At 28.8% G+C, this 18412-nt stretch overlaps 3 protein-coding genes across 3 annotated transcripts; all 3 read left to right on the forward strand.

Annotated features, from left to right (window-relative positions):
• Positions 1–8350: 8350 nt before the first annotated feature.
• OCT59_003017 (uncharacterized protein) lies at positions 8351–8566 on the forward strand (the record flags this gene model as incomplete). Its single annotated transcript, XM_066145339.1, has 1 exon — positions 8351–8566. The coding sequence occupies one exon, from the start codon at positions 8351–8353 to the stop codon at positions 8564–8566; it is 216 nt and encodes a 71-aa protein (XP_065996069.1).
• Positions 8567–13798: 5232 nt separating this feature from the next.
• Positions 13799–14666, forward strand: OCT59_003018 (uncharacterized protein; the record flags this gene model as incomplete). Its single annotated transcript, XM_066145340.1, has 4 exons — positions 13799–13886; positions 13963–14137; positions 14208–14226; positions 14490–14666. The coding sequence occupies 4 exons, from the start codon at positions 13799–13801 to the stop codon at positions 14664–14666; spliced, it is 459 nt and encodes a 152-aa protein (XP_065996070.1).
• A 2000-nt stretch (positions 14667–16666) lies between these two features.
• Positions 16667–17656, forward strand: OCT59_003019 (uncharacterized protein; the record flags this gene model as incomplete). Its single annotated transcript, XM_066145341.1, has 4 exons — positions 16667–16722; positions 16987–17207; positions 17265–17308; positions 17357–17656. 4 exons carry the CDS (start codon positions 16667–16669, stop codon positions 17654–17656), a joined length of 621 nt encoding a protein of 206 aa, XP_065996071.1.
• Between the last annotated feature and the right edge of the window lie 756 nt (positions 17657–18412).

An 18412-nucleotide genomic window follows, 5' to 3' on the forward strand; every position in this document is an offset into this window, starting at 1 on the left:
ATAAATCTTAGAACTTTATGAAAAGGGGGTGTTTGTGGAAAAATCTTTTTTTATAAAGTAAAATAAAATGGAAATTATATTTTAATTACTATTGAGGTAATATTCGGTCATTAAAAAATGCGAATTTTTAATAGTAACCACTAAACTTCATCTGTAATGGCTGTGATACATTATTTGTTCAAACTGCTACGAGAAAATAATTCGTTACATTCGGGTTTGATAAGGAAATTCATTTTTTAAATTATACAATTATATTGTTTTTAACATCAGTGGTCTATTTTTAACGGAAAAAAATTCGAAATGCATTCACCAAACAACAGACAGGACCCAGAAATATATATATAGGGGTCAGGTGGCGAAAAATTTTTTTACTATGAGCTGTACGCAGAGACTTTTTATATGAGTAGTACGCATAATTGACACCTGATATTGAAAATCCTGCAAAAATACGCAAATAAAATTTCAGACATTAAGCTATTAATTATTTTATCATGGCTTCTATATTATTTATAAAACCAAATACTAATGTGAAAAATAGAATTTACCATTTTTTCAATAATATTTTTCTAAAATTTCACTTTTTAACCCTTAGAAATTTCTTTCAATTAATACTAAATATTACAATGCGGTTAATTAAATAAGTACGTACAGTAAATATATTATATATAAGATTAGCCAAATTTAGGCCAAAAATACGCAAACTAATTTTTTACATATAAAAATTTTGATAAAAAATACGCAATATTGATGACCTAACTATAGATGAAAAATTCTAAAATTGTACGCAAATCAAAACTTTACTCCGTCTAATTCCACTATGATGGCGACGCATCTGTGTACCCTACCCCTGTATATATATATATCTGGGTCCTCAACAGACCACAAAAATAATTTGCACGAAAATTATTGAAACCATTTAGTAATAATGCAATGTCACATTAATATGTACATCCATCTTCTTGTATTTCCCCCCCTCGTAAGTTTTACTTACAATAGTCGTCTTAACTTGGAAAAGAAAAAGTGTCCTCTTATGGCTGAAATCTTTGTTATGTATTAATCACGTGACAACATATCATTCATAATGAAACTGAATTTAATGATAATTACCAAGCGGGACGATTCCCAGATTGTTTTGTACACCGCTCTGTTCTTGTCTTTATATTAAAAATAAAAAATAAAATTACGTGATAATTTACCAGCAATAAAAAACGTTCAATAAATTATCAAAAATTCTATGTACGTTAACCCGTTTTTTTTCCTAAGAAAGACAACCAAGATCATGTAGATATTCGGCTGGAGTTTATTTACTGAATGAGATTATTCAAAGATAATAATGGCATTTAAAAGGTTAAAAGAAAAATCCTAATATTAGTAATAATAATGAACCAGTTCGGTAATGGCCTTTGATCATCCAAATTTGTAAGTGATAAATGACAAAAACAGAAATTTATATCATTTGTCATTTATTCATTCGTCATTTATTCATTTGTCATTTGAAAAGTCTTTCAGAATGAATACTATTATATATATATGTATAGAAAACTTTCGGTACACTAATACACTAGGAAACAGTGTCGTCTAAAGTTTTTGTTCATAGTCACGTGCCGGAGCTCGTCACTAGTGTTACACTTAGAGCCAATTCTGTGATTTGGCCAGAATTATGTAAAGTCAGCCAACATTATATTCGCAAATTCTGGCCGAATTTAATGTCAGCCAGCATTACGATGATTGCAAATTAATAAATCAGGCAAAAATTTAAAAGTTATCAACATTTTTATAACTCTATTCTGTGATTTCCTGTGATACAAAGAAAATCATCGCATCCTGCACTTCATGGACTAAAATGGGCAAACGTCCGGGACAGCTTTTTTAGGAACAAAATAAGAAAATATATCCAAATATTTGCTGATTAATTAATAGAAATGTTTAAAGTTGAATGGACTTTTTCATATTCTTTTGAATCATTAAATTTCGGAATCAGATACTGTGATCGAACCGAGAATGTTGTAGTTATGCAAAGATGATCTCTTTGATATTTATTTATTTATTTATTTATTTTTTACAAAGTTTCATACGTGTTTTTTTCCTCATAGTAAAATTGTTCTTTACGATTATAATTTATTTATTAAAATTTCGATACATAATTTTTATTAGTACTGTATATTTATTTTACAAATAAATATTTGTTCAGATGACGGATAAATTCTGATTTCCTTCCTTTGATAGTATAATACCAATAAAATTTTTGTGTATTAAACGCCCTTTTTCAAATTGAAAAATGTTTCGCTTTTTACAAAATCTACAACTACAACTATAATATAATAAATAAATTTCTTAAAATAAAATTCGCAAATTGTTATTATAACTTGACTTATTTATCTGAGTAACCAAATGACAAATTGTATTTCAGTTGATCGCTTACAAATGCGTTGGAATTAAAAATCCATGCAAGTTATCAAAAGTTTTTTACGGAGAATTTGAAAAAACTAAAGAATGGGTAGATATCTAAATTTAGAAAACAAAATTAAAATGATGATTAGATATTTTTTTACGGGCAAATACAAACATCAATAAAATTCCGAGTATAAGATTTCATTATGAGAATGTTTGTATGCAAATGAATTGATGTTTTCCCGAATTCTATGATATGCAAGCACAGGACAAATATTATTATTCGCTAAGACATTTTTTTAGTGCCATAAATAACGTTGTGGTGTTATCATGCTTGAATTTTTCCCATTATACGATTGTACGGTACATTTTTACTTATTTTGGAATAGATAAAGATTCACTGAGCATATAATATAACACAATTAAAACCTACACTGGGTTAAATATCCGGTAAAATTTGTTTAATTAACCTTGATCGGATTGTTTTTTTTTCGTCCGGCTCGGAAATTCCGTACATTGTAACACATTGTTATGTCTTTTAAACTGTGTTCTATAACTTTCTTTTTTTGATGGCGTAAGATAAGATGCTATTAATAGTTGTTATTTATAAATGGTATCTGATATGTAAATATGTTAATTATATAAAGACAGATATTATACAAGAATGTAAATAAAAGCACACACTAACCATATACATGTAGATAATGTAATTTTTCAATTGTTTCAAATTCAAATATTTTCGTCATATCCGCTTGTACAGTAAGTAAAATTGATACTCTAACTGATTTCATTAAAATATTAAATAGATTGTGTAATTGCCCACATTAACTACATCACATCAGTGCCCGATCCAAACCATCTTTTTTTTCAATATGCTAAACAATAGATATCAATCAATCATTATTGTTTTCCGATTAATTATCAAGAGCGATGTATATAAGAAGACTGTTATCTTCAACAGATAACATCAATAAATCGTATTTTATATTTCAAAATAACTTGTTTTCAAAACTTTGATGACGAAAATCACCGTAAGTGAGCCTTTATTAAAAAATTTTTTAATAAACTTAAAATTTTACTATAACAATTAAATAATAATTTTCTCTGGCTACAAATGGCTACAAATTACTAATTATATCTTATAGAAGAGAATCTTAATCTTAAAAAATCTTATTACTGTAACACTTATTATAGTTATTATAGTTTAGATGCATGCATCTAATTATTAATAAAAAAAAAAAATCTCTATTCAAAAGGTTTAAAGAATGTAGTTTGTTTATAATAAATTATTAAAAAAGAAAGGGTTGGATATGGATACGAGAGAGAAAAAACAATGAAATACAATGAATTTACTTAGGGAAATAACGTAGACCTTGAAGATCCGGCGGGTAAGAATAGGGATTCGAAATTGTAATCATTGTTGAATCTCGTCCCGTTAAAGAAGTTATCTTCGAAAGGATTGTTCGTAATTTGCGGTGTAGTTATTCGAGTGATTCGATCAATTGAGCTTGAATTATTTATCGGACGAATCAATCTTAACATCCTTCGTCTAGTATAACCTCTTTGTCTATAGTTTATGGTTGACGGCATTGGTTGGTTTTCTTCCTTTCTTTTTTATAAAATTTCTTCTGTGGTAACGATCGATTACCATGCGGATTTGATGTTAATTTTTAATAAGGTATTTACAAGACAATTTTCGAAGAGCTTTTATAAAAAAAATTAACATTTAAAGTTTGCACTGCATTTCAAACTAAAAGGGTATGACTTATTCCGCATAAAATTATAAATACTTTGTAAACTTACTTCAATCGATCGTATGATTAATATGTAACGATTGTAACGCGTAATTTTATCATAGATCTTACAACCAATATCTTCATTACACGCATGTTGTTTTAATAAATATTGCATAAATTAAATTAATTAATCTCCTGTCTACATTACTATTGTTGCAATTTGTTTGGATATTTAAGTAAACACATTGTATTCGTCCCAAATAAAGATATAGTTTTATTCAATGTAATATCCGAATCATCTCCGGTCCCAAAAATAGTAATAATTGAATGAATTGGTCTAATTAAACACGTAATTATCACACCAAAGTTGAACTTATAAACAGATGAAACTTTGATAAAAATCTTTCTATAAAACTATAATTAGATTGATTAAACAATAGCTACACGTTCGAAAATAAGGATCTCTAAAAAAAATGTAACGTAACATAGAAACTAAACAAGGAGACTTACTCGGAAAATTTCTAGAACTAGCGCAAAGATGATGTTATATTTATTTGTTTTATTTTTTTATCAAGTTTTTACTTTTAGCCATTCAATAGTTATCATAGCAAGAATACTAATTCTATACTATTGTTTCTATTTTACAATCGATTGGTTCGTCATTGTTAAATAATAACGACTATCTGTTGAAATATAGTACGATGATCCATTGGCAATTTCAATTTTTAATTTAGAAACAAAATAAAAAAAAAAAGATAATAAATTGCGTCATTTTTTTAAAGGTACGCGTTACCAATTCATTTATTATATTTGATAAGGTCAACAATTACAAACTTTCATTTAAGTTACTTAATAGGATATTTGCGTGACTACGTTTATATTAATTAATACATGAACTTATTTATATTATGTACTTTTATACAATTTATTATGGTAATAACTCCGGTCAGTTATAGCCGGTACGATTATTATTTTAATCACCCCTTTTTATTTAATTTACTTAATTTACTTCAAAAGAAAAACAAAAGATAACCAATCGGAAAATGACCGAATAATGAGACGGTCGTTCTTTTGAATTATAGAAGAGTATGTGGATATGAGATTAAATATTCTCTCGGAGTAAGAGAAATATGCAAATTTAAATAACATTTTTCGTTAGATCATCATTTCTCTGTTTCCTAGATTTGTATGTTGATCAGCAAATTGATCAGCAAATTGGCTAATTCGACTAAAATTACTAAAATTCGACTGATTTGCTAAAAATAAATAGGACCGAATGTGACGCCACACCCGCAGCGCCAAGTTCATTGATATAAGGCAAATTCAGTATAATAATTGTGTTACAAAAAATTAAAAAATTATTGATAAACTCATTTTTCTTTCCAAAAAAAAAAAAAAATGCATTTTTTTTTGTGGTCGTGTACGATATTAGCAATTAATAGTCTTAACGACTTTGATTTCTTTTATTCTAAGATAACCTTTTACGAAAAAGTAGTACAATGATTTACATAATTATTCTATCAAAATTTTCCTTTTTTTTTAAATTCTAAAATACTTTACCTCGAAGGGATAATACAGTAGGGATAAAGGAGAGTTTCATTAACCCTATTTCTAAGTATTTTTATTATAGATTATTTTCGGTATATTTTTTTATCAATGAAAAGCTTTGTAGGAAATAAAATTATCAAGCTTATTTTACGCGATTATAACAGATGTGGTGTCGTGTTTTATTCGTTGATATGACAAGTTGGCATGTGGGAAAATGTGGTATTAAACTGTTATAAACTAGTAAAGTGAGTATCTTAATAATATACCGTAATACATTCAATTGTTTGATAAAATGATGCATCATATTTAAACATATGATAATGAAACGTGTATTTTTTGAAATATAGGATGTTTCAGTCTCTCAATATCTTGGAAGTTATGGATGTTTGTTTAGTGAATATTAATCTAACTCACATATACATAATAACTTGGTCGGTAACCGAACATCGGATTCGATATGCTACTAAATACGAGTATAACGTCATTTTTGCTATTGAAAATTTGTTAGAAAAAAAGTATCAATGTCCGGAAAATCTTCAGTTAAATTAAGTTTTACGCTGACAACGAATAGTATATAGACCAGAACAACATAAATCTCAAGCAAAGAATTTTAATTCAAAATTCGAAAGTCAGTCGCTAGTCAACAATATTAGTTAAAAAGGACCTAGTTAATCTATTTAATATTTAATATCATAGAGAATGAGGATTGGAAAAAGAATAAAATATGTTATTTATCATCCAATTGACATATTTATTCCTTCAAAAAACATTTTTTTATTTTTTTGAAGTAACATTACACATTGAGCTTTCTGACCGAACTGTTTTGAAACTTAATTCAATGTTTCCTATCAAAGCCATCCGTAATTCTTATTTACTTACAAACAACCCGATTACCAACACTATCATATAGTTTGTAGACGAAATACGAGTACAAACAAGATATATTGCGTAAAATTACGTAATTACCAAAATCATGACTTGCTTTAAAATTGACTGACAATTTAATTTATTAAAAAAAATTGTGAGTATTAGGAAGAAAAATGTTAATACGATATCAAATGTTAAGAAACTGAAATTGAAGAAAGTAATTTACACTCGTAAGTCCATTTGTGTTTAGTCAAGTGTAAACTCGTCACGAACTCTCCATGGATCAGGTTACATTTTATTAAATCAGGAAAGGGAGCTACGAGTGGAGGTCAGCCTTAATGCGGAATGAAAAAACAATATACAAGGATAAATAAATAGTTAGAGGTTTCAAACCAAACCTGGCAAAGACTTTTAAGAAAAACAAAATTTTTTAAAAGCGCTTTAAATGTTCATAGTTTATTTTTAGTTTTTATATTTAGATATTTTATTTAGTTTAGTCTTTTAGGTCCGCAATGATCCTAAACTAATGGTGAGTATATGAAAGAAAAAGGATGTCAGAAATTAATTATGATAGAAGAAATTCAGAAAGTGGTTATTAACGAAAAGATTTACCGAATTATTATAAAAAGAGTAAAACAGAACTTGGGCAAATGTATATTGAACATTTTATTATTAATAAAGGATTATATTTTATATGAAAATTGAACTTGCAGGCGATCTGGTTGGCAAAGGAAATTAATTTCTTAACTGAATGTTGCGGGGTCGTCCAGCACTGACAGATACGGAATACCAAATTACACTTAATAAAGAGAGATTTTAAATTTTTTTCCCAAGTTTTGTATTTTATAATTACATTAAGAAATGTCTGAAAAACCATAATCTAGTAATCCTACTGGACGTCCAAAAAAGTCTATTTGGCGTTTTTTTGAACAAGAAGAAGTAGGCAAAGGTCATTATGTTGCAAAATGCTTAGCTAGTAACCAGACTTTCCGACCTGGAAAGACAGCAGTAATGGAAAAACATAAAAAAACATATAATTAATAATTGTTCAAAGGTGGACGTGAAGCTATGGTAGAAACACGTGAGCCCTAATCTTACCGGGCAAATTGAAAATGATCATACAACCTTAGATGATTCAGGAACGAAGGAAACTATTGATAAGTTCTTGTCAAGGTTTTTGTATGCTGTGGCTCGCCATGGCATCTAATCGACCATTCATTCATGATTGAAGACGCTAACTAATACATTATTGATAGAAGAAATTTTGCGGATTAGTGTAGAAAATGAGAATAATTTTACGTTAAGTAAGAGTTTCTTTTGGGAATTATTATTAGAATAAAAAGCTTTAGATGCCCATCAGGAAAACTTCTCTGGAACTTCGTCATCCATCTCACTGATCTCAGTAATGGCAGGGTTTTTCTTTGGAAAATTGGAGATTTTTCTAATGAAAGTCTCACAACCGAATTTCTTGCACAACAAATACGACTGATTCTTAACGAGGTGTCCAAAAATTTGCAGGTATTGTAACGGATCAAACGTTCATTCCGCACGAAATTTAATTTTGGAAATTTTTTCCACATATTCTTAATACCCGATGTATTGCTCATTCATTCATTTAATTTAATTACAAGATCTAATAAAACATGCATTTGCCAAAAAATGGTGCATCTTTGACGACCAACTAATAAATTTGAGATGATCATGTGATATTTCGTCAGAATGCAATAAAGACTTTTAATGAACGCTTTAAAATATATGACTTCAATGAATACCTTTTAGCATATTATATTCATCCTGGATTCCTGGTTATGAAGGTGAGAAAATTTGATATTTATCAATTTTCCAATACAAATGTTTTAAAAAATCAATCAATAAATTTAAGGACTTGGCGTAAAGAAATACAATACCAAAACATTCAAGCTATAGCTGCACGTATTTGGCAACAAATGTTAAAAATTCCTGATATTGCTGCCTATCTTAAAAGCACAGCCACTCCAAAAGACAATCCGCAGAAGCACTTTTAGCGCAAATTGGTGAGTTTCATTTCCAAACAGCATCATATAATCCACCATACATTTCACAAATAAATACTTGTGGAGAATGTGCGTACCTACCCCATATAATCTCCAACTACTTGCAATAAAATTATTTTCCATTATTCCCCATGCAGCTAGTTGCGAACGAATTTGATCAATTTGTGGGTGGCTGATTGGGAAAAGAAGGACACGACTATCAATAGACATAGAAGCTATGTCAAAAAATTTATGTTACTAATGTAAATCTGAATTAGCTAATTATGGTAAATAGACAGCTGAAGAATGAATGATATTCGTTATGTTGAAGAAAAATACGACGAAATTGATAATTATAATGATTATAATGAAGAGGAAATTGTGACACAATCCACATAACTTTCTTTTATCTTTCCTACCTATCCCTCTCTTTTCAAATTCAACTACATCACTACAACTCAGCAACCAAATTTTAGATCATGTTTCATTCAAGAATTCATTGCATACTTGAATAATCTTTGTTTTTTCTTTTCTTACTTCCGAGTCTGAGAAGATTTTAATCACGAGTTAATTTCTTTCATAATGAATATCCGTGCATAATTTTAGATGGTACCAATCCGTACATGACAATCTCTTTTAATTTATCACTAACTAATGGCTGATAGCTAATTCCAAAACTTCACTCCATATCTGCCACTCTGTAATTATGGTTCCATGATTCGACTTCTAAATAACTCGCACATTCGTTAGATTTAATCCCCAATACTTTTTTTTGTATAAAATATCATAAATTGGTAATGTTTGAACCTGGGGAGAATTGCATGACATAAAAGGGCAGATTTGGAACGCTAGTTGGGTAGCTATAAAGTGTTGTCTGAAGTAGGAACGCGTGTAGTAGTGGTTGTGACTTGTGATCATTTGTCGTAAAATATCTGTAAAGTTGCGGGAACGTAATTTTTCACACAGATGTCAAGGTAACTAGATTATTTCAAATATTTGACTTTAAGACGTGTATGTAGTAAAGTTATTAAGAAATTCGCATTGATAGTACGATATGCAGTGACATTATTGGTATAAAATATATGATATATAATTTCTCTTATTTAAACTAACGCTCGTTTCCCAATCGTCTCTTTGCTGTTACTACAGCAGTCTACAAGCATCAAACATATATATATATATATGTGAATAAGTCTGATATAATTGTTACTATTTATAATATGACGGCCTTATCGGTAAATAAACATGTACGTTATTATATACTTACTATGTGATGTAGCATAAATTAAGTGTAGTTCAACTTACGCTCTAACGGTTACGGTACATTTCGCCTAAGTCCATTTCGCCAGAGGACTTTCACAGAAGCCATTTCATCGAAAGGATGTTTCATCGAAGAGACATTTTGTCGAATGGAAATTTCGCTGAATGGCCATTTCGCCCGAATATTTTCTCCGAATCATCCATTTCACTGAAATATACTTCACTAAATAGCGATTGACATTTTATCATTAAGAATTCAACGATTTTTTATTATTAATATTAATTATTAATAATGGTTTAGTAACAAAATTTCCGTAAATATCATATGGATATTTTGGAAAAATATGATTAGAAATTTTCGGCGAAATGACTTCGGCGAAATGTCAGGATACCCACTCTAACCACGTCATCTAATAATTAATCATATTTTCAAAAACAACTCGTAAAAGGTTATATATATAGTGCATTCTCTTTTACAATCACGTTTACATACTAGTTACACTTAATGACAATTATAATGAATAAAAGACATATAATCAATAATATACTGTTAAGTGTTAATGATAATAAAATGTACAATAAGATAGTTTTATTTGTTCGATGAATGCATTTGATTACGACTGAACTTATTGGTAAATTCGTTCATAATTCTAATACAAATAGATCGACAGTTTCGCAAATAACCTTCGCACTGTCGTTCAATAAATGACTAGTACAACTGTACGACGTTAAGATTAATTCCTTCACACAATACTTAACAAACAATACCTATCTATAATTGTATTATCGTGCATAACAATGATCATAGACAAAGTTTGCATTATACTTTAAATAAAGAAAACAAGGTAATTTAATTTATCGTTCTAACAATATGAATATTAAAACTTATAATTTTCGGTCCCAATTTATTATGGGTCTTACTTCTTTTGCATTTTGAAATCTTCATATCGAATAACAAAGTTTCAAACAACGATGTCTTAAATAAATGAAAATAAAATCTCAAAACTTTCATACAAACGTACAAAACAAAAATTCAATCTGCCAGACCAGTTTTTATTGACTCCACAAACAATGCTCTCGTTCCGTGCATGATGGCGTGATCATTTGAATGACTTTGAACAAATATCAGGTGACCTTATAATGCTACTTTTATTGCTAACAACTTTACAAATGTTCTAGGTTATTTAAAGGGCATAATAGGCATAATAAGGAATAATAATACTAATTGATTAATTTATTTAGGATTGGCTGTTGGATTGCATCATTGAGATAGGGTCTAGCTCATTTCACCGAAAATCATTTCACCGAAAGTCATTTCACCAACAGTTTTGAAATCCTAATCCACTTACCTAAACCTTATCCCAACCCTAATCCTAACCCTAATTCCTTACCTAACCCTAATCCTAACCTCAAATTCCTACCTAACCCTAATCCTAACCCTAATTTTCTTACCTAATCCTAAATTCCCTTGTCGGTGAGATAATTGTCGGAGAAACATTTGTCTGTGAAATGACCCTGTCGGTGAAACGTCTGTCGGTGAGTGAAATGATTGTCGGTGAAATGAATGCGACCCTCTTACGAAAGCTCCATAAGGTAAATTTACAAAGTAAATTCGAACAAATTAGAAAAAAGTTAAATGTCCGGAGTACTTTCCTCAGACAATTTTACTTAATTTGTTTATATTTTTGTAGAATTAAGGTTTATTGTAATGTAATTATTAATATATCTCGTGTTTATGGCAGCACTTATGTGCAGCTATTAAACTTTTATTGAATACACTCAATGTAATTATAACGCTAAACTAAGTTCAGCGTTTTCTTTGTGAGTCACATACTATCATTCAACAAGATACAGATTATCATCACTTAATCATTAGTATAGTAGTTATTTACAGGTTTATTTCGTTTCGTTCGAATTTTTTTTTATAGCTTATAATCTAATAAAATAAACTGAATCAGTAAAGAATATCAAAGAAATCACGTTAAGATTTTATTTAGGCTCCGAGATAACAATTTTTTTTTTATAAATACTCGAAAATTTTCTCTGTCGAAAATTCTTAATATATTACTACTACAGAAAAAAGATCCTGTAAAAACGGCAATACTCAGTATAATATTCTTTATTAATATTTCGATATTTATACAAAAAATTTCGGTTTTCTATTGATATTTATACAAAAAAGAACGTAAAATCATAATTCGATGTCACCGAGAAATTTCAGACAAAGAATCAATAAACGAAGAACGCGCAGGTCGTCACAATTTGCTAACCAAGACCGTGTTTTACGAATTAATAATGCCACAACCATCAATCGAATCGTTCGAATAACTATACCGCAAATTACAGAAGACCTTATAGTAAATAATTTCTTCAATGGATCAAATTTTCATGATAGTAACGATAACTTTGAATCATTAATTCTACCTGCAGGATCTTCGCAGGATCAATAATTAGAAATATTTAGAAATATTTTAGAAATATTATTAACATGAATATCTTTTGATTGTTCTAAATTTAATATTCTTTATTAGACGTATTTTTTTACTTGTTAGAGAATGTGTTTACAATTTAGGTACTATAATTATCATTGGCGTTTGACGATCCCGTTTCAGAATTTTTTTTGTATCATGTATTCTGACATCAGAATAAATAATAATGTAGACACAAAAAAAGAGATTTTTTATTTTTTAATCGATCATCTTTATATATACTGATCTAAAAAAAAAAAATGTAATACACGATAGAAATTTCATTGAAATCGGAGAACTATAGACAATATCTAATTTCAATAATTTCAATGTGTTTAATTGGATATTGTTTGTTTGTCACATTTTGATATATTTTTTCTTTTATTTTAATTATAACATTTTGACAGCTGAATAGGAAATTAGGCTTTAGAAATTGTTTGCTGCATTGTATTAAATATTTGAAAATATTTAGCAGATCATAATCAACTTTTGTTTCATTCAAAGTTTTTTTTATAATAATATTCAAACCTCTTATTCTACGTTTAAAGTAAACGAATTGAACCTTTATTGGATATATGATATGATTTGTCTAACAAATTGTGGACAAATTGAGAAAGTAGTATTAAAAATTTAAAATTATTTATATACATGTTTTTTTTTCTAAGGGGTAAAATTAAAATTAAATATTTGTCAACGATTCAGATTTAAAAGTAATTATAGTACGCGAGATTTTAAATAGTGATAACGACATGAAATTATTATTGTGAATTTATCTCCACAAATCAATTCGATAGATAGTATACGTTAATATATTATCTAATTTATAAACAAGTATCTGAGCTGCTAAGTCTGACCGCGTTAATTTCGCTAAATTTCGCTACATTTCGCTACATTTGGAAAGTTTTTGAAACGTGGGGCTGGTTTGCAGTGGATTGAGTGCTATATCGGTTCAGTTAAGATTATGGGCTTACGTACTTATTTATTTATCAAATGTTGCAAAAATCCCTCAAGTAAACAAAATGACTCATAGCGAAAATGCACTAGTACATATTTAGAAGTTTTAACAATGATAGTCGTAGTAATATCTTGTATAAATATAAAAATAAATTTATTTATTAAAGAAAATTAATTAGGAAAAATTATTATCATGAGATCTTCACAAGTTAGATGCATAAAAATGTGAAAATAGGTATAAATAATAAATTTGGATTAATTGAAGCGAATTGTATCACAAAGATATAAATAATTTATAATAAATTTATAATAAATTATCTTAGTTTATGTAATCTTACAATAGAAATTAGGAATGAGTTTCCAACATCTTTAACTTGTCAGATTACCAATGTAACCACGTTTAATGTCATAGAAAAAACAATGTTGACGTTTTTTTACTATATACAGTATGTATTTACTATTAATTCTGGTCAGACTTGCATAATGCCAATTAGTAATTATAAAATACTCGGAATTATCTAATCATGCACCGAATATATATGTTGAACTATTTTAATTCAACATGATACATCTACTTCTTACAGCTAAGTCCGAAAATGAAATTGATTTATTTTTTGATAAGATTCAAACAGCTGAAGAAAATACATCTGGTTTGTAAATTTTTAATTTTTGTAGTTTTTTAATATAATTTTATGACAATATTATTAATTAATTTTTTTTTATTAGATTGGATTTCATTTTATCAGCAAAAGTGGGTGATTGGATCTTTAAATAAGAATATGTCAAAGATAGATAATGAGATTTGGATAAATGCTCCTAACAGCACCAATGCTGCAGAAGCTGCGCATGCACTAAGTAATCGTGGAGGAAAGAATCTCAAATTAGTTACAACGATTTTTCAGTATGTAGATATTTTTATTATAGCAAAAAAACAAACATAATAATATATATTTTTTTATTATTAATTATAGAGGAAGAAAATTAGACAAGGTAAGATTTACTACTATTCATGTTCATAAAAAATTTAATGTGCCTAATCAGGGACATGACAAAAGCCTTATTGCTTGTAACATTCAGTCTAAATAAGCATAAAGGTAATGTTAAAATTAATAAATTATATATTTAATTTATTTGATTTGAATACATTTCTAAAATTTATTTAATTTGATTTAATTTATACATCAGCAAATGCACAGTCTAAGAAAAAAAATATAATTCCTGCAAAATGAAAATGTGCAAACTCTAGTAAAAAGACTACAAAAGTTATTACAATTCATTCTGATTCTGATTCTGAAGATGATTGTAATGAAAATACTGAAGATAATAAAGAAAACATTCATAATAATCTAAATTTCAAAGAACTTGAATATAGAGAAAAAGACCTTGCTTTAAGGGAATGGGAAGCTAAGGTTCGTTTAATGGAATTATGATAGCAAATCTTGAAAAGGAGCATGATTTAGCTAAAAAAATGATAATATTCATATATTACCATAAATTCTAAACAATTCAATAAATACAAAGTATAATTTGTAATATTGTCTTAAATTTTCAATTTTTTTACCATTTAAGAAAAATTTAAAGAGATTTAAAATTAAACAAAAAAAATTAAAAATTAAAAATAATAAAAAAAATAAATTAAAATAAAAAAAAATCATGTATTGAATAAATTTTAAAAAATTAGTTATTGCAAAATAATTAAATTATACAATACTTTTTTACTGAGTATGGTAAAATAATTAAATTATACAATATATCTTTCAAACATTAATAATATACATACTACTACTCCCAACCCATATACCTAAACCACTATTGTATAATATATCACATGCCCCTCAGAATCATCATCCAACTCTTTGTTATAACTAAATGTTCTTACAAATTTCTTGTGGGACATCTATAAATTAAAAGGGATGGTTAGCTTTTGCTAAGTACTCTACTTAAGTATTTCATCCACCATCTGGTAGTGACGTGAGGCAGTATCCTTCTAAAGTATCAAGTTTCATAACGAAGCAGTTCGGATCTTCTTCCTATATATTAGTGTCGATATTTTCACTGTCCGTTCCTGAAAACTGCACAATAAAAGGTAAAGCTACGAGCATCTGTTTGAAAGAACTTACAAAAACACAGCTTTAAGTTATTGTGTCCTTTCACCGACATCTCTCCTGGACACACAAAGATTTGTTATCATCCAGAAATTCTGAAAACAGAGAAGGACATTCACAGTAAAACTGTGGCCACGAAGTGCTTCCAGTTCTCTGAATCCAAAAGTCCTCAATGAGAACAAATCAATTGCATGAGTCAAAGTTGAGGAAGGCACATAACTATTCCTCATTGTGGAACAGTAGACCTCAACACTGAGAAGATCTTATTCGTATCTCAGCCAGGTCCGTCAGTTAACAGAGTTATCATAGATAGACCTGCCAGCTCACAAGGTTGCCATAACTTCCTTGATCATTGCATCCACTTGTTCACCTTACCAGAAATGAGGGCAGGCAAAGCCCACTCTCTTTAGCTTTATGAAACAGTTTGACATACCTTTATGCATCCAAAAGTCTAAAAGAGGTAAAGGAAAAGCTAATGGAACTGGTCTACTGACTCCATCACAAAGTTCAAGGCAGAAGTTGGTGAAGCTATTGGAAAAGGCCAGAGAAAAGAAGGTCCGGAAGAGGGACAACAATGAGAAATATTGAAATAATGCAACATTACCATCATTCGAAGTCACGTGATTTCACGTAAAATAACAAATTGTTTTTCAGGTGCAACGAGTGCTAAGGGTTTGTTGAATGGGTTCTTGGAATACTGGGCTGGACGACTCCTCCCAAACCAGTGGTGTTTAACTTTGCAGGGTAGTGAGGAATATTTAATTATGGTTTATGCTTTTGTTTAAACAATGTTGGCTGTTCAGCTGTAATCCTTCCTAAAAATCATTAAAGTCTTTTTTAATATATTTAATCTTTTTAATAAAAAATATATATATATTAATAATATCAAGAAAATTGATGATAATATTTTTCATGAAATTATACCTTCTTTATTATACTAACAAGTGTACTAAAATAACAATAGGAAGTCTTGATTAATTTGACCAAATTTTTTTTATCGTATCATCACGCCTTGGTAGATATATTAGGGAGCTCTTTGCTGTAGGTCACGTAACTTTTAAGTTCGTGCCTCTAGGTATTTCTAAAATTAATATATGTACTCATTACTTAAAAAATATATATATATATTTCCTTAGACAAACAGTGAAAAGGAAAGTTATAAAAATTGACTATGGGCTAGAGGAAGGGAAGAGACGACAAAATGAAGCTGTGAACCTACAAAAGAGAAAGCCAAAACGTAGGTGTCCGGAGAGCCGTGGTCCTAGATAACAAAAGTGAGGATAGAGGGTTTTTATATTTACATCATAAAAATTTTTCCATAAAAGATGACTCATAATTATATTCGATTGTTACGCGTTGCGTATAATTATAATAGGAAATTGTAACTGATCAAAATCACAATTTGAGGTTCCGATTTCCGCAGTTTTAGATATATTAGTATTTGTATTTGTTTAACAATTTTAATATTTGGTATACAAACAATACTATATAATACATTTAATAGTATCCTGGTAATATATTGGTTCATAAACACAATAAAAGGTGGCTGATTTCGGGTTGTCAAAAAGAATTGGATTAGCGTCCAAACAATTAAACAATTAAATTTATTTGGAATAATTCCTCACGTTGATCCAAAAATTTTTAGTAAACGAAAAAATAATAAAAATTCAACACAATTATTCTCATATAATGAAAAGAGTGACATATATATATATAGTATTGGTGTATTGCTATGGGAGATATCTAGCAGGAAATCTCCCTTTTCTACCGAAGAATATGATATTGATTTGGCTATAGAAATTTCGCAAGGTCTTAGAGAAGAACCTATTCTTAATACATCTGAAAATTATATAAGACTTTATAAAGGTAAATAATGTTTAAACTTTTTTTTAATATATTGTTAAATTATATATACTTTTTTAGGTTGTTGGGATGGTGAGCCAGATAATCGACCAACTATAAAACAGGTGTAGAAAGATTAAAAACGATAGTGACAACAATACCTAGTATAACAGGCCTTCAATTATCCAACCAACGTTATTACCTCGTCAAATCACGTGATTAATACATTATCAAGAAATTTAGAATCAGATGTTGTAGCACGAAGAGAAGTAAGAAATCAAATTAATACGAATTTTAGACAAAATAGGAATTTAGCAAATGAAATAATTGGAAATAGTGTGTTTGTAAGAGGACATGAAGAAGATATTGAACAACAATTACAAATAGGGATACCAATTTGGATAGAAATGTATTTCCCAGAAGTAACAAGAGATGAAATACCATCACAATATCAAGGAATGACAAGACGATGATTGATTACTTATATCTGTCTAAAATTATTCAAAATTTTGATAGAATGAATACTTCGTGATATCCGGTTTTGCCTAGGATTCGTTGAATAATAGGCTGGGCGATTCCTCTCGTATTCCTGGGGGATTGGATATGAACTTGTATATAAGAAAATCACGTGATTAACATCCCAATTTCAACCAGAATTAAGCATCAATTAATTTAGGCAAAAATTAAGTGGTTCTAATTCTGGCCGAAATTAATTAATTTCAGGCGAAATTGGCAAATCATGTGACTAAGTTAAAATTTTTATAATATAAAGCGGTAAATCAATAAAAGTTCGGTAAGTAAAAAAAAAACTCTTTCCCCTTTCCATTTTTTCACATAGAAATCCGCAGTTAAATACTGTTTTTTTTTTTACACTTTTTTACGTTTGTTAACGCTCGAGAAGAAAGAGGACCACTGGGTGGCCTCTTATGGAAAGGTTCTTCTCCTTATCACCCGACTTCTGAAAGAAGTTTTTATAATAAAATATTTTTTTTTCGTCTTCCACACCCATACAACATATTAAAAATATGGTTTCTTTTTTCCCTAAACATATTTCCTTGGGAAAATTTTCTTTCGATATCTCATTCCACAAATTTCACGTGACTAGACCCAAACGGGCTGGATGTAACAAGATTTATGAAATCAGGAGATCAAAAAGTTTCTTTTTTGAGTTAGTCGATCCTTCAACAAACACCAATGATATTCATCTTAAAATACACACAAATGATTAT

Source organism: Rhizophagus irregularis, chromosome 11 (assembly GCF_026210795.1).
Source record: "Rhizophagus irregularis chromosome 11, complete sequence".
Lineage (NCBI taxonomy): Eukaryota > Fungi > Glomeromycota > Glomeromycetes > Glomerales > Glomeraceae > Rhizophagus > Rhizophagus irregularis.